This window comes from Pelophylax lessonae (assembly GCF_965119305.1).
Source record: "Pelophylax lessonae genome assembly, chromosome: 12".
NCBI classification, from domain to species: Eukaryota; Metazoa; Chordata; class Amphibia; order Anura; family Ranidae; genus Pelophylax; species Pelophylax lessonae.
In genome coordinates this window covers 129,076,951-129,102,759 of record NC_138779.1, presented here as the reverse complement: position 1 = coordinate 129,102,759, position 25,809 = coordinate 129,076,951, and the positions used below count along the sequence as shown (strand labels likewise).

The following is a 25,809-nucleotide window of genomic DNA, read 5'->3' as shown; positions in this document are numbered from 1 at the left end:
TAAAATGCATTAATCGAAAGATATTTAAAACTTTTTGAAAGAAATCTATGAAGTTCTTCAAATACTGAAAATTCAATTTTTTGGCTCCTATATTAACTGAATTCTGTTTACTACTTCTGGACTCACTGACGTAGAACGGGTTTACATACTGGTATCAGTAAAGTCATGGTAGTGAAAGAGGTTCTTATCCTCATACATGTTCTGGGTTAGTAAATTGAATTATTAGAGAGAGAGGGTCTGCATGAGAGGCAAGCAACTAGCATTAACAGATTGAGAAGTTAGCAATGGCAGTTTTGTGGTTTCTCTGAGAAAAGTTTTCCATTATTACAAGTGTTTTTTCCATTCATTGTTCACATCCCTCCCCTAAAGATGGGAAAGCCGTTGGCATGATCTCATAGGTCATTAAATTCTTTGTGGAACACCAACACAATTCACAGCAGCATCTGTCTTTTTCTTTAGTATCAACAATATAACAAAATATACAATTCTGCTCTTAAAGTCCTATGGGTACATCTTTTAGTAGTAAAGATTTGATTCAGTGGGATCTTATGAAATCTATCTAAGGATAAAACTTTTTTTATTGTTTTGGATAAATAAGGGAATGGGTAAAATCCATCTTGTTTTTTTTTATTTGTTTGCCATTTGTATACTATTGGCTAGATGTCCCCTAATTTCCTGTGCTGTGGACAAAAAAGGAAGTGAGAGGAATTATCTCTAAAGTCAGGGAAGTGCACTCTTGGACAGCTGTTATTGCACAGAGTGTCCTCATTGGTAGATATCTCTTCTATTTCTTGTTCTGGTGATAACTCAAAATATTCAATTTTTCCTCATTTTCAGATCTGATGTCCGTAGTCACCAGGACAAATAGAGAGATTAATAATAATCCCTCTAACAAAGACACAGGCCACACTTAAAACTGATGTCTAAGGACCCCCAAACACTATCCAAATAAAAAAAAAAAAAAGGTTCTTGACTTTAGATACATTTTAACCATGTTTAGGGCTAGCTGTTCACGAATTGCAGGTTAAAGCTGAAGTTTAACCTGGTTATATTTTGCCTTTCTGTGTTCTTCCCCCTACATCAGCATTCTATTTAAATGTTTAAAGTTTGGCCCCTTTCACATGGACGCCTCCATTTGGCGGACTCTGCTTGCTTAACTGGGAATCGCTCTGCTGATCCCCGCTGAGAAGGCGGACGACAGCTCCACTCGCCTCTATGGGAAAATCAGGTGAAAACGGACTGCCAGTTCGTTTTCGTCTAATCGTATCCAATCTGATCCACCAGACAGATGGAAACTAGGACAACAGTCCATCTGGATTTTTCAGACATGATTGGATAGCGGTGGATGTCCGTAGACATCATCCGCTCCACAGGGGAGAGTGCAAGGTCTGATCAGGTCTGCCTGAAAAACTGACACGCGGGTCTAATCAGAGGCCTAAAACTAAAGCCTTGTTTATTATTTTTTTAAATAAAAAATGTGTTATACTTACCTGCTCTGTGCAATAGTACTACACAAAACAGCCCTGATCTTCTTCTTTTAGGGTCCCCCGCCAAGGCTCCTGGCTCCTCCCCCCTGCCTAGTGACCCCAATAGCAAGACTCTTGCTATGGGGCACTCAAACAGGCTTGAGTCCAAGCTGCGCTCCTGTGAATGGACATCGTCCATTCACACACACAGAGCGTGGCTTGACCCTGCCCTCCATTCTCTCCTCATTGGCTCACTGGCTGTGATTGACAGCAGCCAATAGCTCCCGATGTGTGTGAGCCAATGAGAAGAGAAACCTGGGAGAGCCAGTACTCTCATGCACATCGCTGTATTGAGATGGAGTTCAGGCAAGTATAAGGGGGGCTGGGGGAAGCTGTACCCAGAAGTTTTTTTTTTTACTTTAATGCATAGATTGCATTAAGGTTAAAAACCTTCTGCCTTTAGAATCCTTTTAAATAAAACATGAGCTAGGGTAATCATCACCATGTCTCTTTGCGTCTCTATGGAATGAAGGCTGATCATAATATGTGGGAGGGATTAGCAAGGTGCTGTACATAGCTGTGGTAACACCTACATGTAATCCTGAGCCTCTATGATTAAAAGAACTGAAATCCAATGAATGAAAAGCGCAGGCCAGGGATAGTCAGGCTGGGGAGGAAAGTGACAGATGATTTGGTGAGAAAAGAAGTTTAAAAGCCAACTGTAGCCAAAATACATTAATTGGTTTTGTTTGGAGTGGGAAAGGGTTATAAGCTCTACCAGGTTTAATGTTGTCTCTTTCCCTATTGGGGAGATTTGACTTCACTTCCTGTCCTAGTGACCAAAACTGGAAGTGAAGAGATCTTCAGGGAAGAGGGAACATAGACAGCAATACAACCTCACACCGGTTTCCCCTACCCTTCTCCACTCTACTTTGCAAGGATGTTTTACTACTTTCTGTGCCGTCATTGAGTAGATTTGGGTCATGTCCTGACTCTGTGACCACACAAGAATTGAGGGAATATTTCCCCAATGAATAAAAAAACTAAAAGTTTCAAACCTTTTTTAGATTCACAATTAAGCTGGAGTTAGAAGCCAGGAAGAATAATTCTTTATTTTACACATTTGTTAAAGAACTATTACACATGGCACTGAAGCCACATATGTATTTCATTGGGTTTAAATTAAGAAGTATACATATACTGCAATACAACTGCTACCGATAATGTTGGAACAGCCACCATAGAATTTAGTACGTGGTTGAATGTGTAGACACAACATGAATCATTCTCAGGGCATGCTTTCATTGCTGACTTCACTATTAAATTGTATGCTTATGTTGGCTAAATTTACAAGTGGTTTCAACAAAAAACAGTGTGAGGTTGTAGGGGAGCAGGAAGTCACTGCTGTCTATTTGACATGCTGCAGTTACTAGTGCACATTGTGAGAAAGAAAGCAAAGTGAGTACAGCAGAGAAGCCTGTTCATTGGTCCATGATGGAAGGTAAGACTGGAGGTCAGCTTTAACTATCTTCTCTGAGATTGTGGTATCGCAGCACTTTTTTAAAGTGATACTAAACTCTTATTTAGGGAAAAAGAATTCTATTTAAGCATTTATTATTAACACAGAAAAGCACTTTATATTGTTTTTAGCATCCAAATCTCCATCCAAATGCTGTGATCTGACTTCCTGTAATAGGGTGGCTACGCTCATTCTTCATAGACCTCCTGCATATAGGAATATAGCCATCCTCTTTTGCTCGCTACCAACATGAACCATGGACTGTGCACTATGGAATTTGCAGTGTGCATACAGCAGTGCACATGATCGCAACTTACTATTGTTCCAAACAATGGAAATAAGGGAAAAAAGGAGAGATTTGGGGGCTCATGGAAGACATTATAAGGAGTAGGAAAATACAGTAAGGGCTCATTTACACTTGCTTTAAAACATGGCTTCCGGCACGCTTTGTTATAGCTCCCTGAATGCCAGTAAAAGCACCGGTTACTAAATAAAATGGTTAGCTTACAGTCCTTTTCACACCTTGCATTTGCTTTGCTTTGGCATCGCTTCAAAAATGATACCCCATGTCGCTTTAGTGGTGCTTCATAGTGTCTTTAAAGCCTCCATAGAGGTCTATAACAAAGCTTGCTTGAAGCACCTAAAGCTTTTGAAAGGCTTTATTAAGCTTTAGCTTTGCTTTGTTTTGGAGAAATTGCAGGTATGAGATATTAACACACATGGCATCTGCCAAGCTTCATTAAAGCTTCAAAAAAGCACCACTGAAGCGCCATTGCATCACCAAAAACATAAAAAAAGCACTTTGAAGAGGTAGGCGCTTTAATGTGTGTTGAAGTCGAAGCAAGAGTAAATGAGCCCTAAGAAACAATTACATGGAAAAATAGATTACAGGGCTTTTATGCAGTGGATGTGTATGGATTATTTTTTGAGAAAAAATCTATAATTTAGTTTTTCTTTAAGCCTGTGCACAGATTTTAAAAGAAACGAGGATCTTTGTTCTGTACAGCTTTGCTATTCTCTAGATATTTCCTCTACAATGAACAACGCTAAACTATCTTTAACATGTCACAATAATAGCTGTGTCTAACAGCTCTTGTATAAATATACAAAAGTACAGCCACAAGTTCTGTTTGCATAGAGCCCAAAATAGGAACTTCCAATTTCTTTGTTTTGTACTCACTTGTTTTTCTGTGTCCCCGTGATGACAGCAGGAAAGAGAAATTCTGCGGTAAAGTCTACTCAGTGATCCACAGCACCTCTCCATGTCTCCCCTCCAGGGGTAAGGAGGGATGGGACATTCACCATACCTGGGCTCAGTGGCAGAGGTACCACCCCACCTTGCTTTGTTATAGTGCTTGTGAGAGGACACTGACCCAGCTTTGTGATTTTGGCAGGATGTGAGTAAAGGAAGCGAGGGAGGAGAGAGCCATTGTATATCCAGGAGACTGGGGGTGGAGGATAAGGAACAGAACAAGTAGTGGTTTATGGGATAACAGGAAGAATTAAAAGCTGAAAGATTGACCACTTTTTATGAAGAAGCAGGATGACACTAAAAGCAATATGAATGTCTCAAAGTATACCACAAAATGTATATCACTCTAATACAGCATTACAAAACATCAGTACAAAATGTAATCTAAATTATTAGTTGAAACAATGAGGGCTTTTCATTTAACCTTGTCCACATCATCATTTTTTCAACTATGAAAAAAAAAAGGAAAATTCTGTATCTTTGAGGAAAGAGTTACCCAGTAAACAAAAGTTGCCCGTGTCTTCACTCTCGTAACCAGTCAGTCAACCTATTTAAATGGATAATAGCAGTTACTTTGCTGTTTGCTATGATGGTGTGCACTACATTGAACATGGACCTGAGAAAGGAAAAAGTTGTCCACTGGGCAAGGTGATCCTAATCAGAAAAGAAAATTATAGACCAGCATGTCAAATGTAAAAGTTATAGCAGGGGTAGGCAACCTATGGTTCGCGAGCCGGATGTGGCCCTTTTGATGACTGTATCTGGCTCGCAGACAAATCTTTAATAAAGGGGGCGTGTCTGGACGTGAGCCTCGCTCAGCCGCGTCTACCACTCAATTCAGTGCCATCCGCGTAGCTGTGCCCAGTGCCAAGGAGATTTCTGCACCCATCGACGGTACACTTTGTGGGCTACCCACCGCTACCCTCAGTTCGTCTCTGGGTGACCGGATTGCCGCGCTACGGACCCCGCGGCCTACTTGCGGTACCGCCGCCGGCTCATGTGCTGTGCATCATAGGGCCTTGGCAATCACCACCCGGTAAGGAGACCTGCCATCCGCTCCCTGTGCCCCGACAGACACGATCTCCTTCCCCTCTGACACCCGGGGACCCGCGGGAGCTGCCTCTCACATCCACTTCTGAGGCCTTCAGCAGCCAGCTGCCAATTTTTAAGGGCCTATTATCACCTCCATCACTCACAGGCCTGCAGGCGCTTCACCACTCCGGCCTCATTGCATACCTGCCTGTTCTGCTCTCTTCCCGACCGGACTCCAGGCACTTTCACACGGCTCCATCTACTCATTGTATAGCTGCAGCCCATGAATATGAATATTAAATAAAGGTTCCCGACCCCTGAAATATAGTGTATGGCTCTCACGAAATTACAATTGAAAATATGTGGTGTTCATGGCTCTCTCAGCCAAAAAGGTTCCTGACCCCTGGGCTACAGGATCATCTCCAGTTTGATGTGTCTCATGACTATGGCTGCAAATATTATTAAGATGTTTAAGGGTCCATGGGAGAGTAGCCAACCACATTTAACATGGCTGCATGAGGAATATGGACCCCAGATTGAACAAAAGGATAGTGCGAATGGTAAACAAAGGTCCAAGGAAAACTTCTAAAGAGATACAAAGTGAACTTCAAGGTCAAGGTGTCAGTGTCTGATCATACAATCCATCTCATTTTAAGTAACAGGCTCACAGGAAACTTTAATAAGCCAAAGATGAATTTGCTAAAATGCATATTGATAAGCCACAATTCCTCTGGGAGAATGTTCTTTGGACAGATGAGAACTGAAGATTTTTGGCAAGTCACATCAGCTCTATGTTCACAATTAAAAATGAAAAGGTTTTCAAATAAATGAACACCATATCTCCTACGAAACATGGATGACAGTCGGTTGTGTTTTGGGGAAGCTTTGCCACATCTGACGTGGGGTACAGTGAATCCATGCACGGCACAAAGAAATCTTAAAACTATCAAGCAATTCTAGAGCGAAATGTACTGCCTGGTGTCAGAAAGAGCTGTCTCACTCTCATGTTATGGGTCCCCCAACAGGATAATGGCCCGAAACACACAGCTAAAAGCAGCCAAGAATGGCTAAGATCAAAACACTGAACTATTCTAAATTGTCCTTCTATGAACACTGATCTTAATCTTATGAAACATCTATAGAAATAGCTAAAACATGCAGACTGGGAAAAGCACCCTTCAAACCAGAAAAAGCAGGAGCAGTATGCTAAAAAAAAGTGTGGGCCAAACTCAGTGGTGTATTTTGGCTTAGGCCAACAAGGCCCAGGCCTAGGGCGGCACTTTGCAAGGGGGCGTAAAAAAAAACACCCCTCCTCCACCTGAGACTCTATTGGCCACTGGTTGCTAGAGCCACCTCTCTCACCCCTCTCTCTCTCTCTCTCTCTCTCTGACCCCTCCTCTCTCTCACCCCCCCTATCTCTCTCTCTCTCTGACCCCTCCTCTCTCACCCCCTCTCTCTCTCTCTCTCCCCCTCCTCTCTCTCTCTCATCCCTCTCTCTCACCCCTCTCTTTCTCACCCCTCTCTCTCTCTCTCACCCCCCCCCTCTCACTCTACCTCCCTCACCCACCCCCTCTCACTCTGCCCTCCTCCATCACCCACCCCCTCTCTCCCCCCCTCTCGTGAGATCTCAGGGGTTCATGCTGGGACTTGTAGTCCTTCAATTTTTGAGGGAGTCACATTTGTTTAAAAGGAAGGAGTGGAGCAAATTTACATAGGAGGGGGCGCCCAATTTTAGTTTTGCCTAGGGCAGCACAAAACCAAAATACACCACTGGCCAAACTACCTATCGGCAGGCGCAGAAGTATCGCTAGGAGCTACAGAAACCAATTGTTTGCAGTGATTGCCTCTAAAGGGTATGGAGCAAAGTATCAGGTTAAAGAAACCATGTCAATGTTCAATGTTTTTTTTTTATATTCTGTTGAATCAAAAATTATAAGCAAAGTCAGATTTTTAATAAAGAAGAATGTCAGGTATGGCATTTTTACATTGGTCCAGCTTGGCCTCCTGTGTTCACAATGCTGCAGGGCAGCCTCTCTGCACGCGTCCCCAAAAGCACATTGAGATCACTCGAGTAGCAGTGTCTACTACGGTGATTTCCAGCTTCTAGGGCAGGGGTGTCAAACTCAATTTCATCACAGGCTGCATCAACATTATTGTTGCCCTCAAAGGGTCGGTTGTATCTGTAAGACTATATAACTGTAGCTACTCTTCATCATATTAAATAATTGCCTCTGCATTCGGTTATTATTGGTTTTAGTAATAACTTAATAACTAGATTTTAAAGTGGAAGTCTAGTAAAAATAATGGCAAGCGCCATTCAAGTGTACAGTACAGCTATGGCACAATTTTTTGAAAAATTTGTTTTGGGAACAGAACGTTATTTTTTTTAATCATCAGACAAATATTACTAAGCACTGTTTATTACAATAACTTTGTTCAACTTTTTGGTCCCCATTGAGACAGGCAGAACTATGACAAAACACATAATTGTTCTCTGAATAAATGTACATTCTGTGGCATATGAAGTTGATAAGGTGAAGTTGCCTGGCAAAGTGACATAGAATTGGTTAGTATACCCAAAGTATACCACTCCACCAGTTGTGGTATGTAACTGTCTAAGTGCTATGAAGGGTAGGTAGCAGATGATGCTAGCAAGAAACTTTATTGGAGACTACTCAGACAGAACACCATGGGAGAATCATGTTTTGTTTGAGCAGTCTCCAATAAAGTTTCTTGTGGATGATAACAGCAGTGTGTGACCCTCCTTTTCAATAGGCATAGAACTGCATTATCATAATAATTATAAGCAGATGTACAGAGCACCCTTCCCCCTTTTACATCAGGTGGCAAGAGTCACCCACCATCAGACGTCTGCTGCTGGGAAGAAGCTGGGGGTGGAGCTGGGAAGCAGAAAGTGCAGGGTGTGGAGGAGGACCAGAAGAGGGCTGGGGTTTGCTGAAAGCTGCGACCAGGGGAGGCAGGGATGAGGGGGTGCTGCAGCTGCACAGAGGGGTAGAGGATCTGTAGGAGAAGTTCTGTCCTCCTCTCTGCTGCCAACTGTTGAAAGAAGGTGGGGGCAGAGACAATGGGGATGCTGCAAGAGAATAGCGAGAGCCACATGAAACGGCCTGGCAGAACAGATTTGGCCCACAGGCCATGTATTTGACATATGTTCTAGAGGGAACCCAAAGGTATGGTAAATGTCTAACCTCTATAAATAATACCAATCCAGGGGAACCCATCAGAGGGGCATGGCCAATGGGGCAGGGACTAAAGCTTGTACTTTAACTTTGAGACGTGGTTAATACACACAGAGTGAGGCTTTGTATCACTGTGGAAGATATACGTATACACAAGCTGCAACTATGTAACTATGTAAAAGTATTGGCATTACGATCATGTGACCACTGTGATTGGCAGTCACAGTCACCGGTCACATGTAATATGTTTACATAGGGCCACATATATGCGCCTCTCAGTGTTAAAGCCCACCCGCTGAGAGGCCACATATATGTGTACGGTCAGTGGGAAGAGGTTAACACGTAAAATATATATCTGACAGGGATATATCTGAATCATTTTGACCAATTTTGTATATATATATAAAAAATAGAGAGTACTTTAAATAACGTTATACATTGCAATTTATTCAACTGGACAGATTTACACATTTGTTTGGAAACATGGGAAAAAAAATGAAATCAGTTTTTTTCCTGTACATACAGAGTCAAACAATTTATAGGCTAAACTAATAGCAGTAACTTCCCTCTGTCTTCTAGAGCAGGGGTCTCCATAATTTCTAAACAAAAGGCCAGTTTACTGTCCTTCAGACCTTGGGGGGGGGGGGGAGATTGCACCCAGTCAGTGTAAAAAATGCCCCATCTTTGGTAGTAGGAGGATAAGTAGTTGGTGTCAGTGGGAGAAGTAGTGCCCCATTGTTGATATCAGTGAAAGGAATTATTCCACATCGCTGTGGTCAATGGGAGGAATAATGCATCAAGGACTGGATAAAGGCAAGCAAAGGGCCACATCCAGCCACCGGTCTGCAGTTTGGAGACCACTGTTCTAGAGGATTCATACTATGCTTCCTGGCAATGCTTTCATCTGCTTATCTCTCTAGAACAGGGATCTCCAAACTACAGGCCCTCCAGCTGTTGCGGAACTACGCGTTCCATGAGGCATTGTAAAACTCTGACAATAACAGACATGACTAGGCATGATGGTAATTGTAGTTCCTGAACAACTGGAGGGTCATAGTTTGGAGAGCCAGGCTCTAGGACAGCTTTATCTTTGTTCACTCAGGGTCACCACCTACTTACTGGGCTATAATGCTAGCTCTGGGCTGACACTGTCATTTAAATCGAGGTGCCTATGCATGTTTTGGGTATTTTCACAAATTCCCCATGCCACAGTCTGCTGCAGCCTTCCAACTTGTGACTTATCCAAAAAGGGAAAAAAGTTTTACCTTTAGATAAACTTTAAGAAATGCTACCTCCTAACTGTATCAGCCTGAGGACATCATCTCAGCCCAGGACTGCTTTTTAAAAGGAAAAAGGAAGAGCTGTTAAAAAGTTATAGTCTTTCTGACATGTCAGTATTTAATTCATGAAGATTTTGAAATTGTATTTCCAGACTGCAAGAATTTCTGAACAAATTCAGAGTAAGTCTGTCCCATTAGTTAAGCTTAGGACAGGCTGAGAGAATTTAGCATTTACCTATGTTTAGGTGCAGTCAGTTTGGGCATGTTTAGAGAAAAGGAAATCTTTAGTGGCTAATGCCGCATGGCGCACATGGGTGCTGAGACCCATATACCATAAATTGCTCACACATCTGGAGCCGCCTGGAGCTTCGTACAAGCAGCCTATGTTCATGAATGTAGACACAACAGATGAATAGACACAGTGGGGGTTATTTACAGTACTAAAACTGCATGGTGCAAAATCTGGTGCTACTGTGCATAGAAAGCAATCAGCTTTTAGGCTTTATTGTCAAAGCTTAATTGAGCAAGCTGATATTAGAAGCTGATTGGCTCCCATGCACAGCTGTACCAGATTCTGAGCACACCAATTTTAGTAAATCTCACCTAGTCCCACCTCTGAGTTTGACAGAAGTACAAGGACAGGTGCATAGCTGTGAATGCAAACTTTTTACATAATATCACAAATTACAATCATAATGTGCTTAATCCATAATATGATTACAATCCCAGTATTATCTGATTGGGCTGGCTTGAGATGCTAAAGCATTACAAGCAGCTTTAACCTCTTGGCCCACGCAAATAAGCGGCCTCTCGGCGGGTGGGCCTTGGTGCCGAGCGGCTGCATAATTGCGTGCATTAGTGCAAATAGAGCTGTGCTAAGAGCGCGTGCCCGGCGCGCTCCCGACCCAGTTACAAGCAACTAACGGAAAGCTGCCGATCACCACTTTTCGATCATGCTTTTCGATCATGTGACTGCCATGACAGCCAATCCCTGCATTCTAAACCCCTAAAGGCTCGGCAGGTGCCGGCTCCAAGGGGGTAAAGTGATTGTAAAGGTTGTATTTTTTTTAAAATAACAAACATGTTCTACCTACCTGCTCTGTGCAATGTTTTTGCACAGAGCAGCCCTAATCTGTGCTCTTGTAAATGGATATTGTCCATTCACACACAAAGCACGGCTCACCCCCCCCCCCTGCTTTCTCCTCACTGGCTCCCTGGCTGTGATTGACAGCAGCAGGAGCCAATGAGGTTTGTTTGATGGCAGGTGTGAACTGTTGCAGGGCAATGCTGCAAAACTATACCATTCCCAGGAGATACTGTGGACACATGACTGTAGATTCTGGGAGAAAACCTGGAGAGGTGGGAAAACGCATCACCTGTGAACTGCAAAACATAAACAACCACTTTGGATCATTATAGTGTGGGTACAAGCTTTACCAAGCAGCAGGTATGTTCCAGTCCTCCAGGGTGACCTGGACATGCAGTAAAAACAAGACAAAACACAGGAATAAAATGTATTTGGCCAATGCTGGACCTTTAAGGGTCCAAGCATACTGTATTTTTAGATGCCTTCCCTACAGGAGAAAAATAGCAGAAAAACGCAGTAAAACCTGCATTTTTGCATGCGCGTTCAAGTGTTTATGCATGTTAGCATGTTTGGCAATGATGCATTCTATTGGCCACATCTGCATGCTTTCTTGGCTCATACTCTCCTCTTCAGAATGTGCAAGTCATGTTTTCTTTCTGCCTCTAAACGCCTCTACCTCTAAACTCCTGTAAATACCTATGTGCCTGGACACAGGTTAACATGGAGGGGTGTTAAAAGGCAGGAAAAAAAAAAAAAGTCAAACGTCTGTAAAACAGGTATCAAGCTCAAGTGTGCACGAGGCCTAATGAAGTTTGGAAGCTGCTTGCAGTTGCAGTGCAGCGCCACACACCCCTGAGCAGTTGGACAGCTGCTGAGTGAATGCAGGTTGGGTTAACTGGAATGCTATAACCTTCAAAGGAATTCTTCTGAAGTAGTAAGAAAGCACAGTTGGTTTGATCTTGCTGTTAACCTGATAGGACCATTGTACAGCATTGTTTTAAAGGTCATCTGTAGCCAACCCAATAACATTATATTTAGATTTCCTATGCCCAATCATTTTGTGAAATGCATTTATTATCGGTAAAATCTAAGGATCGTATGTGAAATAACTTTCTGATATCTCTATTGACAGCCCATGCAGGGCAGCAAGGGAATGTGTGTTCTCACATGTGCAGAAAAACCTATGAATGTATCCACTGGTGTGTCCCCACTTCTGATTAGAACAGATCATTTAAATGGGTATAAACTGGTCAGAATCAGATCATGCTATCCTAAATCAACTAGACCAGTGTCTGTATTAACACTCTGTAGCCAGTAGGGAAAGGTTAAATCTTTTTTATTTTTCTGCCTGTGTCCCACTTAAAAGATTTTCTTTAGATTCTTGCCTTGGAGACACAACAGGAATTGAGAGGAATTTCCATATTAATCTGTCCACAGCCTGTTTATTTTTTTAGTTCAGCTTACTAAAATGGTGGATTGAGGAATCCCCCGGTGGATTAAATAATTATTTTCCAGCATGTCTCTTCAACAGAAGTCAATCAAACATTTGACTTTTGTCAAGAGGGGGCATGTGGGCGAGAGTGCTCACTAGTGCCCCAAGGCATATGCTGAAGCACAGAGTTAATGTTAAGGCAGAGCTCTCCATAAAACTGGCACATCCCCACAAAGACATTAATTAATTCCTTCTAATCTGTGACCCAACTACTGTAACTCTTTACACTCTATACACTATGGATAACAGTTCCTATTACACTTCTCTCTCCCATGCAGCATTTCTGAGCTAGTTATGCAGAGTCTGCACTGGACTCCTCCAGCCCAGTTACCAATCACCTCATCCCAGTGAAACTGATCCGTATGTTAAACTTATCCTAGGAAGCTCAACTCTGTACATAACTTGACCTTAGTCTCTCCAAGGCATCACTCCATCTTCTGTGACTCCCAGGCTGGGTCCCTAGGATGCCCCTTGCCAAGAGTTGGTCCCATATTGGGGAACCGATCTCTAGGGAAGGAGCTTAGACACACCAGGACCTTCTGTCACCTATGCTACGTCACCTCCACTTCCTGACTGGCTGGGTGCTACATGCATGCATACACTAGTACTCTAGTCATTGGCAACGGCAATATAGCCTTCATTGCTTCACAGTTAGATATCTGTACTGTATTTTCTCCTGTATTGTCTTGTCCCCTGGTGTAAACTATGTTCTATGATACACAATGAATGTATGCAACTATGCACCCCTCAACAGTTGTCCTAAAATGACTTCAGACCAGGCAAAAGCATGAAGCAACAAAGTTCTTTACTAAAGTTATAGAAATAAAAATAAGCCAATATTTGGATAGTTCTCAAACATTATTCATATACAATGAGCCTTCTGGATGCCCCTTAATGCCCCTGACCAATGAGGTAGCCATACCTTAGTTGTAGAGAAAATCTTTAGAATATTTAAAGTCCATAAGTCGATAGCACAAGTCCTTGTCCCTGGAACCCCAACTGGGTTCCCTCCAAGGAGTGGTATTAAACAAAGTGGCAATCTAATCCTGGCACGGCTCCTATTCCCTTCCCCTGCATGGAGCAGACCAACCCAGGAGGTGATTGCCTCCTTTTTTCTATGTTTTCCCAAGCAGAGGGTGGTACTCTTCATAAAGTTGGCTAGCAGCATTAACCCTTGTTTCCCAGGATCCACAAGCTCAATAGGGCAACACAATTAAACAATGCACAGTCAGGGCAGTCAAAACATTACAAAAAAAAAACTAAGGAAACACACAACACAATTCCCTAGTAAACACCTGCTTCCCTGCAAATCGGGTCAAATTTTAATCAGTGTATGGCCAGCTTTAGACAATAGTCACCAGAACAGCTGCATCCATTGATAGATATCCCCTCACCTCTTGCTCTCATTACAACTCTATAATTTAGGCTTTCCCCTTACTTTCTGTAGTAGTGACAGTGGTCCCCAAGACAAATGGAGACAGAGACCACAATAAAAACAGAAGGTCCAACCCATCCCTGCTTTATTGAACACTAGAAAAAGTTTTTTTATTTTATATACACTTTAAGTACAAAGAGGGAGCCTGTCTACTATGGAGAATCATTACGGTTAAAGGACTTTGTACAGTACCACTGACTTAGATTGCGTTTTTTAAGTATGAAGCAGTGTCCAGTAATACATAAAGGACCCCTTTCAGGACTAAGCCATATTGCCAGTTAGGAGGATTGTTTTGTTACCCCATAGCATACAATTCATCCCTGGTATAGCTTGTATTTCTCCTATTAAAACAACCTAGTCATTATTTATTACAATGGACTACCTGTAGAGGAAGCAAAGCAAGTAGATATTTAGCTGTCTGACTGCCCACCTCAACATAACTGCTCTGTTCATCAGAAATCCACAGCTAAGGTCTAAAGAAAACCAACACTCTGGAAGTGTTTAATCTCCTGGGTTCCTGACAGTGTTATGTGGTTCCTTCTGCCAACCTACACTCATTACAGAACTCTTTAAACGTGTGATGGTCAGAGGGAGGAACCAATGAAAATTTTGGGGGAACCAGGAAATTGACACTTCTGGAAGTGTTGGTTTCCCTTCGGACTGCAGCTGGAGATATCTTGCGAATGGAATAGAATTCTGGTGGTGTAGGCAGCCAGAAAGGTAAGTATTCACCTTCTCCTTTTATGTCAATTTTGCATTGTGATTCATAATAACAGAGCCACTTTAGGAAGAGCACTACCCTAAAGTTATAGCAATTTTCCACTTAAAAAAGACTGAATCAGTCAAGATCAATGTACATAAATACTCAGTTTGCTTGCTCTTGACTTTGTTTTCAACCCTGGGTGGATTCTGTGTTTGCCCATAAAATGAGTCAAGAAAAGCTGATAACAATTATCGTAAAGGTACTGCTGTGTTTGTATCCCTCACAGCACAATAGGAGACCATTAGTATTACATATAGCTTGTCAAATTGTCTCACCAGGCACAAAGCTTCAGTTTAGGTAGAACTTTAGCTTACATTTATTTCACGCTAGATATTCAATAGTAGCTGCAGGTGCCATTTTCCATTACTAGATGCATGATTTCAACTGCAATATTACAAATTTAAAGTACTAGAAGCAAGAGCTTCTATCTCTGTTGCATGCTGGGTAGCAAATTCTTGCTTTCCAAAGTAACAGCTAAAAGTGCCAGAATTCAGAACACATAGTGAAGGAAAAGCACTGCTAAACCTATTGGAATTCTGAGCAAAAGCTTAAAATAGATTTCCTGGCTTCATGCAGAGTGCATAGAATCATAGTACCGTGGTATATAATGAAGACATGGAAAACCAGTTGTATTGTAGGACTTACACACAGCTGAAAAATATGCTTGTTTTATATCCAAAAGAGCAGCTAAGAATAGGATAAAATAGGCACAAACATGAGAACCAAAAAGGGTTTTTATGTAAAAAATCATGGTACTCCAAGGAAAAACATTGTAATTTTACTTAATATAAGTTCTCAAATTCCATGGCTTTTGTTATGCATTCCTTTTGCTTTTTTTTACCAAATAGTATTTCGATTTAGAAGTGATAGGAGGTTGCGTATGATTAGAGGGTACAACATATTGTGCTCTGATCATTCCTTTCGGATACTTTTGCTATCTATTTTATGTATGACTTCTGTAATTGGATTTTAGAAACATAGACGAGCGGTGGCAGGAAAAGACCTAGTGGTCCATCAAGTCTACCCCATTTTTTTTCCTTTAAACTTTTTTGAGTATAGATCTGTGCTTGTCCCAAGCATGTTTGAATGCACTTACTGTTGGCTGACTCACTACCTCTGCTAAAAATCTATTCTAATCATCAACTTCTCTTTTAAACTTATCTTGATCTTAGCTTTGTATTGAACATACTGCCCTCCTAAACCCTCTTCAAATCCCTAAACTTAAAAGTTTCATTGTGAGGCCAAAAAACTGCAGAGACAATGGAAGGCCCTTTCAGTTGACCGTTTAGCAAAAGATCATTTGCATTATTTGTTAAAACGAAATAACTTTAAAAAGGGTTGGATTTCTGCCAGATATATTGTTTGGTGTTGAGGCCAAATAATTCAATTTTTAGTCTCATCTGACCACCTTAAATGCACATTGAAGATTCTGAGGCCACATGGAAAAAGGTGTTATGGTCAGGTGAGACTAAAATTTAATTATTTGGCCTCAGCACCAAAACGATATGTCTGGCGGAAATCCAATACAGCTCCTCATCCAAATAACACCATTCCTACAGTTAACCGGTTGCCGACCGCCGCACGACTATATACTGCCGCGGTCAGCCCCGGCCAGGCAGAGTGACGTAAAGGTACGTCACTCGCCTGTCACTGACTTGTGAGCCAATTGCGGGCGCGCGCCCGCCGAGGCACGCGCCCGCCCCGGCTCGTTCACTGACAAGTCAGTGCGTGTGACCGGCGGACCCGATTGTCCGCCGGTCACTCACGATCGCTCCGGTGAAGGGAGAAAGTCAGGCGGCTTATGTAAACAAGCCGCCTGTCATTCTCCCTGGTGTAAAAATGAAGATCAGACGGTTCTACTATGTAGGACCGTTGATCTTTGTTTTTACACCAATAGCCATGTCCCTTTACAGTTAGAATCACGCCCCTAGGACACACTTAACCCCTCCCTCTCCAATACAGTTAACCCCTTCCCTGCCAGTGTCATTTTTGCAGTAACAGTGCATATGTATAGCACTGATTACTGCAGTAATGTCACTGGTAACCCCAAAAGTGTCAAAAGTGTCAGTCAAGGGTCCGATCTGTCCGCCGCAATGTCGCAGTACCGCAAAAAAAAATCGCAGATCGCCGCCATTACTCGTTAAAAAAAAAACAACAAAAATCTTTCCCTTTGTTAGTAAACGCAATAACTTTTGCGCAAACCAATCAAAATACGCTTTTTGCAATTTTTTTTTACCAAACATATGTAGCATAAAACAAATTGGCCGAAAATATTAAAAAATTTTGATTTTTACATTTTTTTTGGGGGGAATTTCATATAAAAAAATGTGAAAAATATTGTTATTTTTGCAAAATTGACGCTCTTTTTTTGTTTATAGTGCATGATCAAAAAATCGCACAGGTGATCAAATACCACCAAAAGAAAGCTCTGTTTGTGGGAAAAAAAGGACGTCAAATTCGTTTAGGTACAGCGTCGCACGACTGCGCAATGGTCCATTAAAATCACGCAGTGACGAATCGCAAAATACCCCCTGGTCTTTTAGCAGCCAAATCCTCCGGGGCTTAAGTGGTTAAGCATGGAGACGGTAATGTCCTGTTATGGTGGTGTTTCTCCGCAGCAGAGACTGGAGCCCTTTTCAGGATAGAAGGAGAAATGGATGGGGCAAAATACCATCAAATTCATCAAGAAAATCTGCAGCCCTCTGCCAGAAAGGTGTCATGACAATGACCAAAAGCAGACAGCAAAAATGAATGAAAAAAGGTGCATAGCCTAGTCAGACCCCAGACTTAAACTGCATTCAAAATCTTTGGACTTGAAAACTGCCGTCCACAAATGGTCACCATCAAATATAACTGCAATGTTTTAATTTTTTTCCTGACATGTTGGTGGTATATGTTTTACTTGGATGTTATAAGTTGCACTTGTAAATACAGCTAGATAAAACAAAAATGGTGCATGTCTTCATTTTAGTCTGCAAAGCAACAAAATGTGATTATTTTAAATGGGGGTGATTCTTTTTTATACCCACTGTATATTGTGAGAATTCACTCCTGTTTGATGCAGAAGTGAATTCTCACACATAGGTATAAATGCTCACCATGGGTTTTAAGCTTTTTGGGTACTAATAATAATGTCAGGGCCGGCGCTACCACTAGGCGGACTAGGCAGCCGCCTAGGGCGCACTGCTGCCTAGGGCGCTGCCACGGGCATTGGAGAGTTTTGGTTCGGGGTGGTGGAAGCAAGCAGCGGTGTTCTCGTGGAGTAGGCATCTGTCTCCGCGCTGCGAGCGGGCGGAGGCCGCAGAGAAAGAGAACAGTGAGGGGAAGGTAAGCCTGAGAGCTTGGGATGGGAAGTGAGCAGCAGTGGGGGCGGCGGCACCTCCCGGAGCCTGGATTTCTTCACTATAATGTCATGTAACACAGCGGCCCGGAGGACTAGGATGGGTGCAGTGGGGGGTGTGGTATTGTCCCTACCGGTGGGGGAGGCAGGAGGGGCCATCTGCAGGGTCGGCGCTACCATTTGGCAAAACAGGATCGATACAGAGCATTATTATAATGTATAAATGTAGGCAATTTGCGTTAAGCTGGAGTGTCCCTAGTTAAATTCAGTGTATGCTTTAGCAGCTAGGCTTTAGCCAGCCTAAGCATTTGTTTCATTTTCTGGGTTTTGCAGGTTTTCCTTAAGCCTAATGTATTGATTGATTCTGCTTGCTACTGATGAGGTGTTTTCAGTAATTAATATGAGTTCCAACTGCCGTGCGGGAAGGTCTTATCCAGAGGGAAATAAGCAGGAAGATGTCTGTCAGGACCGAGCACATTTAAAAGAATGTCACAGGTCCTCTTCACCTTCTTCTTCCTCTGGCAGTAGATGGATGCTGCAGAGAGCGTCACCACAAACTGATGTCTCTGTAGTCATTCTCTGTTAGTCCTGGGCATGGGGTGGGGGCTGAGGGCCATTCAATCAGGAAGGGAGCAGTATGGATTCTTAAAGCCGAGTTCCAGTCCCCAAAAAGTTTTTGTTTTTTTAAACACCCTGCCGTACTTGTGTGCACATATAAAGTTACATTTAGATAATGTTAAATGTGTGTTCCTTGTAGTTTCTTTAGAAATAGTGGAATACTAACCAGATCTCGGAAGACAGGTTCCATGTCGGTGTGGGCATCTGAAGCCCTCTACTCTTCATTTCCAGAATCTGGTGCAGCTTGTTACCCAGCATGCACCTCCCGATCTCGTGAGTGCATACTTGCCAACTGTCCCTTTTTTCCTGGGACAGTCCCTGGAAATAGGAGCCTGTCCCAAGTAATTTATATTGTCCCTGGAAGCGACTGTTAATCGGGCTGCCCATAAAATGTTACGCAGAAGTAGTGCAGCTGAATGGGAGAATTATTCCAACTCTGCTACTGTGGCCTTAAGTTTGAAATTCCCTTTTTAATTTCCTATAATTCTCTCTATATTGAGTAGACCCTATAATCTGATAAGTAGGCGAGATTAATTATGCAGAGTGGGCGGAGCTTCAGGGAAGTGGGTGTGGTAATTGATAGCTGTGCTGCAAAGTGTCCCTGGAAATTTTTTTTAAATGTTGGCAACTATGCGAGTGCCCGCATGAGACTGTCAATGCCATGATGCCCGATTTAGATGAACAGTGCCCGGATTCAGGAAAGAGTGCCTGTATCAAATTTTTTTACTGTACATACAGGCTTGTCCTGATCCATTCCATACAGGCTTGTCCTGATATATTCCATACAGGCTTGTCCTGATATATTCCATACAGGCTTGTCCTGATACCATTCCTCCCGGCAGATGCAGTTGTTCAAAAATGGCGTTTAACTCTTCCTGTTCGCGTCATTTCCAGTCTGGAAATAACGCAAGATTTCGTCACTAGGCGATTCGCATGGACTCCTGGGATATATGACGCCGATATCCCAGAAGTCCTTGTGAATCACTTAGTGACGACATCGCCTAGATGGCCACAGCCAGAAGTGCTGCTGAAAATAATAAAAAAAGGGTATTTACTTTTAAAAAAAAATAAATAAATAAATGAATGCCATTTGTAAGAGCATTCCTAATGGCCATTATATAGATTGCACACGTAGAAAATGGGCGGAACTCCACTTTAAACTGGTGAGTCTACAAGGCACAGTTCTGGAGAGGATAGGCACAGTTCTGCTTTCTTTTTCTTTTTTACTCCCCATCGATCCTTTAATTCTGTGCCCAAGCTGGTGTCGGGCTTAAAGCAATACAACTTGGTCATTAATTTGTCCCTTTTTCTGCGGAGTGACAATGAAGGAGCATCAGTGCACTGTCCCCAGTCTGTTCTGTAATCCTGTCAGTAAGCTTCCAATGTTAGACACAACATTTTACATTCTGTGCCACCCCCAGTTCTGCTCAGAGGTTATTACGGGAGCTAATATAAATATAAATCCAGGAAAACAATGATCAAACTATTTTAAATTGAGGGTTTTATCGCTATATCTGCCAGAAGTTTAACTTCAGATTTTGCAAAGAAATTAATAGATGGCAAATGTGAACAGATAAATATAAAATATCCACAACAATATCAGCTTGGACTTTGAAGTACATGACTAGGAGCATTGTGCCTTGTTCAAGTTGAAACATTAAGGTCCATTCACACTAGCTGCGGCGGCGGGTCACAGCAGGGGGTCCAGTGTATCTCTGTTCACCAATGCTCATAAGTGGGAACTGAGCCTTAAAGTGGAGTTCCACCCAAAAGTGTAACTTCCGCTTTAGGTAGTCCTAACCCCCTGACATGCCACATTTGGCATGTCATTTCTTTGGGGGGGGGGGGGGGGGGAGCAGGTACCTAGTTTTGACAGGTACCCGCTCCCACTTCAGCTCGGAGCGCCGCGGCGCCCTGAGCGGAAGTTTTCCTCTCCCCCTACCTCCCTGCAATCTTCTGGGACATGTTAGAGGTCCCAGAAGATTACCGGCCAATCAAGGCGCGCAGCGCAACTCGCGCATGCGCAGTGCGTACCTGGCTGTGAAGCCGCAAGCTGTCACAGCCGGGGTGCCCACATTGGCAGTGATGCCGGCGCCGCCGAGACCAGATGGAGAGGATCGAGGCTTCAGGCGGCCACATCGCTGGACCATGGGACAGGTGAGTGTGTGTTTATTAAAAGTCAGCAGCTACACTTTTTGTAGCTGCTGACTTTTAATAAACACAGAAAAAGCTGGAACTCTGCTTTAAGGACAATTTTGTTCCACTTTTCAGCAGTGTGAGTATTGGGCAATATAAATTTTAAAGTGTTTACAATAGCACCTCTATGTACACGAGTACAGAAGTACACAGCCATTCATGGTAATGACAGGCTGTACACTGCACCCTGGCTGCCTGAGTAGAGGAAATACAGCTTCAGTTATACTAAATGGGCTCAGGCAGCCTGAGTGCAAGAGCCCTTACAACACAAGGCCCAAGGGCCAAATCCGGCCTGACGGGCTATTTCATGTGGCCCTCACACCTCTCCTGCTTCTGCGGAACCCCTCATCTCTGCCCCACCTTGTCTCAGCAGTCAGCAGCAGAGAGGAGGACAGAACTCCTCCACCAGATCCTGAGCTTTTCTGTGCAGCCAGAGACTCGTCTCTGTCACCCTCCCCTCCCCTCCCCCCACCACCACCCCCACCTGTCTCAGCAGTCGGCAGCAGAAAGAGGGACAAGACTCCTCCTACAGATCCTGTGCCTCTCTGTGCAGCCGCTGCACCCCCCCATCTCCACCTCCCCTGCAGTGCTGGGACAAGGCCATCCAGCACCCAGGGCAAAGATGCCAAACTGCACCCTCACCCTTAGGGTTAGGGTCAGAGCGCCCACATCCCTGCAATAAACCAAAACCAAGCCACCCCTTGTCCTGGCCCTCCTCCACTGGTCTGCATTTAGCAAACTCTGGCAGCTGACTCCAGACCTTTTCTGGTCCTCCTCCAAATCCTGAACTTTCTGCTTCCCAAGGGGGGTGCAAGGGGGTGCACTCTGAAGTAAGGGAGGGACTCTTGACTTCTGATGGGGGGGGTTCCCTGGACATTTGCTTTTAGTTATTATGAGATTAATACAATATGCCAGTTGAAATGAAGGGTTGCACCCCACTAGTATCATCCACAAGAAACTTTATTGTAGACTGATCATACAGAACACCATGGCAGAACCATGTTCTGTCTGAGCACTCTTGATGTGCATGTTTTTTTCACACTGTATGGTTCTCTGCGAATGAGCTCTTATATATAGTTAGTGTTGTATCTGCTTATAATCTGTCCGCTGCCCTCCTAACACACACAACTCATACATAACTTCTCCTCCCTTTTACTATGGAGAGGAGGCCCATACATTTTATTCTTCCTGATTGGCTGTTGCAAGAGGTCAGAAAGCTATTACCTGTGTTAGAGGGAGTGCCAGGGATAAAGGAGGGGGTCTGCCATTGCACATGCGCTTAAAATAAAATTTAAATAAATAATAGATCAGAAATAAATTCCACTTCTGAATGTTATCTCTGTAGCCAAGTCCTATGGACTGCACCTATTTACAGATTATTTTTAAATATATAATGTATATACTGGAGTGTGTTCGTGTGTGTGTCTGTGTGGCATGTATGTGCTTGTGGAATGCAATTGGAATGCAGCAACTAAAAAGCTAAAGCATACTTCTTGCAGCCATAGGACAATGGATTCCATTTAACAAGGTACCTCCTACCATTCATTGATAAGAAAGAGGCACAGATCACAAAGATCTAAGAGGGACAGATCACAAAGATCACAAAGCAAAAAATAATTTGTTAAACCCACGAATGCTTTTTGTTTTTTTAACCATGACTTTTTCTTTTATTGACATTTAAAGAAAATAACATAAAGGATAGGTAAATGTTTAATGCAGTATACTGTAACAATTTTGGTAGTTAAATTGTACATTTGGTTTATAGAGGTGTATACATCAGGCTAATAAAGGGGACAACTTAGAAAAAGAATGAAGAGGGATTTAATTCCGACAAGGGACAGTTTCTTCAAATGAGGGACTATTGGGAATTATGGTAAGGGTGTATGGCGTTTTTTTTTTCTTTTATGCCTCTGAATGCAGCTCTAGGTTATCTAAGGTGTATATGCACATTGTGTTTTTTAGAGGTGTATTTTAGAGCAGTGTTCAGGGGCATAGAAAATGCTTCAAATCTGCATTGAGAAGTCTTCCAGCAAAGTTTATGGCCGTATGCACTTAAACAAGAACTTATGCACGTAAATGTATTCTAATGCCTAGAATACATTGATACTCTACCCAATAGAATGACTTTATGTTAATATGCACCTTAACAAAATATGAGCGTAAATGCGCATATGCGCGCATAAAAACAGCATTAGAGGCATTTTTTCTGCCAACTTCTGCCAGCATATTTAGAGTAGTTTTTCATACACCTGAGTGCATGAGACCCAACAGCAAAGTTTCAACCCCCCCCCCCCCAAGTTCTTTAACAGGCTAAAGAAACACAGGCCTTAGGGTTGCCAACTGTCAGTAAATTTTCCCCACAGTTATAACCTTTTGTACCACTTGCCCCACCCTCTTAGATTGTAAGCTCTTATGAGCAGGGCCCTTTTAACCCTTTTGTATTTTATTGTATTGTAACTGTACTGTCTCCCTTTAATATTGTAAAGCGCTGTGTAAACTGTTGGCGCTATATAAATCCAGTATAAAAATATAATAATTTACAGAAAGTTTGTAAAAATCTGTGATTTATACAACTATCTGTAAATATCAGGGGCTGATAATTTGTCATGCTGTGTTGACTTTCCAGGTGTAAACCAGGTAAATTACTTGTTATGGGTATTGTCTGTGTTTCCATATTGTGTTTATACTATTTAAATATTGATTGTCTTAGTTTTTATTAGGAGTTCTGTCATTTTTCAGGTTGTCAGTAAAGTAAAAAAAATCTGCTCCGCCAGTAGCCAATTTTCCATGTTCTGTCAGTAAAAAATGCTGCAGGAGCTTGGCAACACTGGGCATTAGGCACATCATTTATACGAGCAGTATATTGCCTTTGAGGCCATCACCATTATTATCCTAATCAACTCTCAGATTTATTATCTACTTTTCTGATAAATCATCTATTGCAAACGCTGGTCACAAAAGGCCATACATTGCCAAAATGTTCGATCAGAGATGTGACACATTTGCATGACATGCACAGAAAAAAAGTTAATGTGTGACTCTAAAGTAATGAGGTTCTGGGGGAGATTTACTAAAACTGTGCATGGTAGCCAATCAGCCACTAACTTCAGCTTGTTCAATTAAAGTGGAGTTCCACCCTAATTTGCATCTAAATATGAATGTCCTGCTCATCACTCCACCATTCCCTTTTGGATAGTGTCATTTTTTTTAAAACAAAGTACCTTTTTTTAACTTTTTCTTCTAAAAAAGATGCACTTCCGTCCAAACCCGGCCGCGGCACAGTACGTAATATCCTCTTCGCAATGGCTCCTGGGAAACCAGTGTAAGCAATCCCAGGAGCCAATGGGCATCCTCCGCGACTAGAATTGCGTTACTTCTAAAGCAGAATTGACGCGATGCTAGGCTAGGCTATGGCCGTGAAAAAGTCCAACTGCACATGCGCGAGATCGGGAGGTGCTTGCTGGGTAGCCAGCAGCACCTTAACCCGGAAGAGACTCCTAGTGGGTTTCAGATGCCCACACTCAGGTTCGACACTTTCTGAAACAGGAGGGTACAGTGAGTACCAATACTTTTAATAACACAGAAAACGTTGTCAGATGTGGCATATGCCGTTTTCTAATACATAATTGGCAACTATCACGGGGGTGATTTGAAAAAAAATAATGCTGGAACTCCGCTTTAAGCTTTGACAATAAAACCTGAAAGCTGATTGGCTTCTATGTAGAGCTGCACCAAATTATGCACTCTCTAGTAAATCCCCCCACTGTATCCATCAAAGTGAAGCTGTGATCAGACAGACTTATGGAAAGATCCCATCAATCGGCAGTAAGACATTCCATCTGCACAGAGGTTCGCTGTTATATTCAGTTTATTGCAGCAGAGGCCAGGGGTTGGACAATGCTCCTTTATTATAGAAAAGCACACTTCTCCTTTAATTTCTACTTTAAAACATATATTTTAGAAGAAGATAATGATCAACTTCATAGTCTCGTAACTCTGCTCATAAATCTTTATCAGGAATGTGGGTGGGGTGCAGAGCTGACACATACCTCCCAACTTTCTAAGATGGAAAAGAGGGACACCTTATAACACAAAGTACAGCACGCCCCTATCACGCCTCCACTTTCACAGACCGTGAAGAATTTGCAGGCAAAACTATTTGCTGATACTTTTTTCACCACTAAGTTTCCTTTATAGTAACAATAAAAACAGCAATTCCAATAACGAATGTAGAGGCTAGATGACAAGTTTATTGTAATGGATCACAAGTTACATAATACTTTTATTAATAGAGTTCTATACATCAGACCTAAAACACGCACAGTTGAGGTCGAAAGAAGGACAAAGAGATTTGTTTTCTAAAGAAGGATGGAATTCAACTTTTAAAAGGTGAACTTATTCCTCAAAGCAAACCAGAAAGACATTATGGGGGTCATTCACTAAAGCTGGAGTGCGCAAAATCTGGTGCAAAGAAACCAATCATCTTCCAGGTTTTATTGCCAAAGCTTAACTAAACAAGCTGATGTTAGAAACTGATTGGCTACCATGCACAGCTTTTGCGCTCTCTAGTTTTAGTAAATCTTCCTCTGCGGGACCACAAAAAAAAAACACTGAAAGTTCTGCATTGCACTCACCCATCTCTATATACAAAACACCAAACTAGACAGATGTATATAATAAACACAAGAATATGACAACAATGTCCAATTCTTTTTAGAATTGAGCTATTTAGCAGTTTTACAATGTCACACTAATCCGCTACAAAGAAAAAGTATAACAGATGATACTTTGTAGATCTCAAATGTATATATTGTCATTTTAAAGCAGTACCTCTTACCTTTCCATAAACTCCAGATATGCAGCTTCTCCTTCCCCCCCTCCCCTCCTCCCTCCTCCTCCTCCTCCTTGTACCACGTCTGCGAAGTATCCAGTTGTGAGATGCAGCCAGCTGCAAGCAGACAGAAGACTCACTGTCAGATGAGGGCTGTGGGGGCATGTCCCTCCTACAGCTGGCCTAACTTCCGTTACCAATAGCAAGCGAGAAGAAGGGGCCGAGAGCCCGCCCTGTCCCCTCTACTATACAAGAACAAGGAGCAGCTTATTCTACAGCCAGAAAAGAAATAATCTCT

General features: G+C 42.5%; 1 protein-coding gene across 11 annotated transcripts in view; it reads right to left on the bottom strand.

Annotated features, from left to right (window-relative positions):
• PHLDB1 (pleckstrin homology like domain family B member 1) overlaps positions 1-25,595 on the bottom strand; it is a 190,443-nt gene extending 164,848 nt beyond the window's left edge. For 7 of the 11 annotated variants that reach the window (XM_082273458.1, XM_082273462.1, XM_082273465.1 and 4 more), the window contains exon 1: positions 4,166-4,381. In XM_082273458.1, the coding sequence (XP_082129584.1) occupies positions 4,166-4,249 (84 nt within the window). In that variant the 5' untranslated portion in view covers positions 4,250-4,381. Of the gene's footprint in view, positions 1-4,165; positions 4,383-25,517 lie in introns of those variants that run through there. The other 4 variants (XM_082273464.1, XM_082273463.1, XM_082273468.1 and 1 more) reach the window with 3 other exon arrangements.
• Positions 25,596-25,809: the final 214 nt, after the last annotated feature.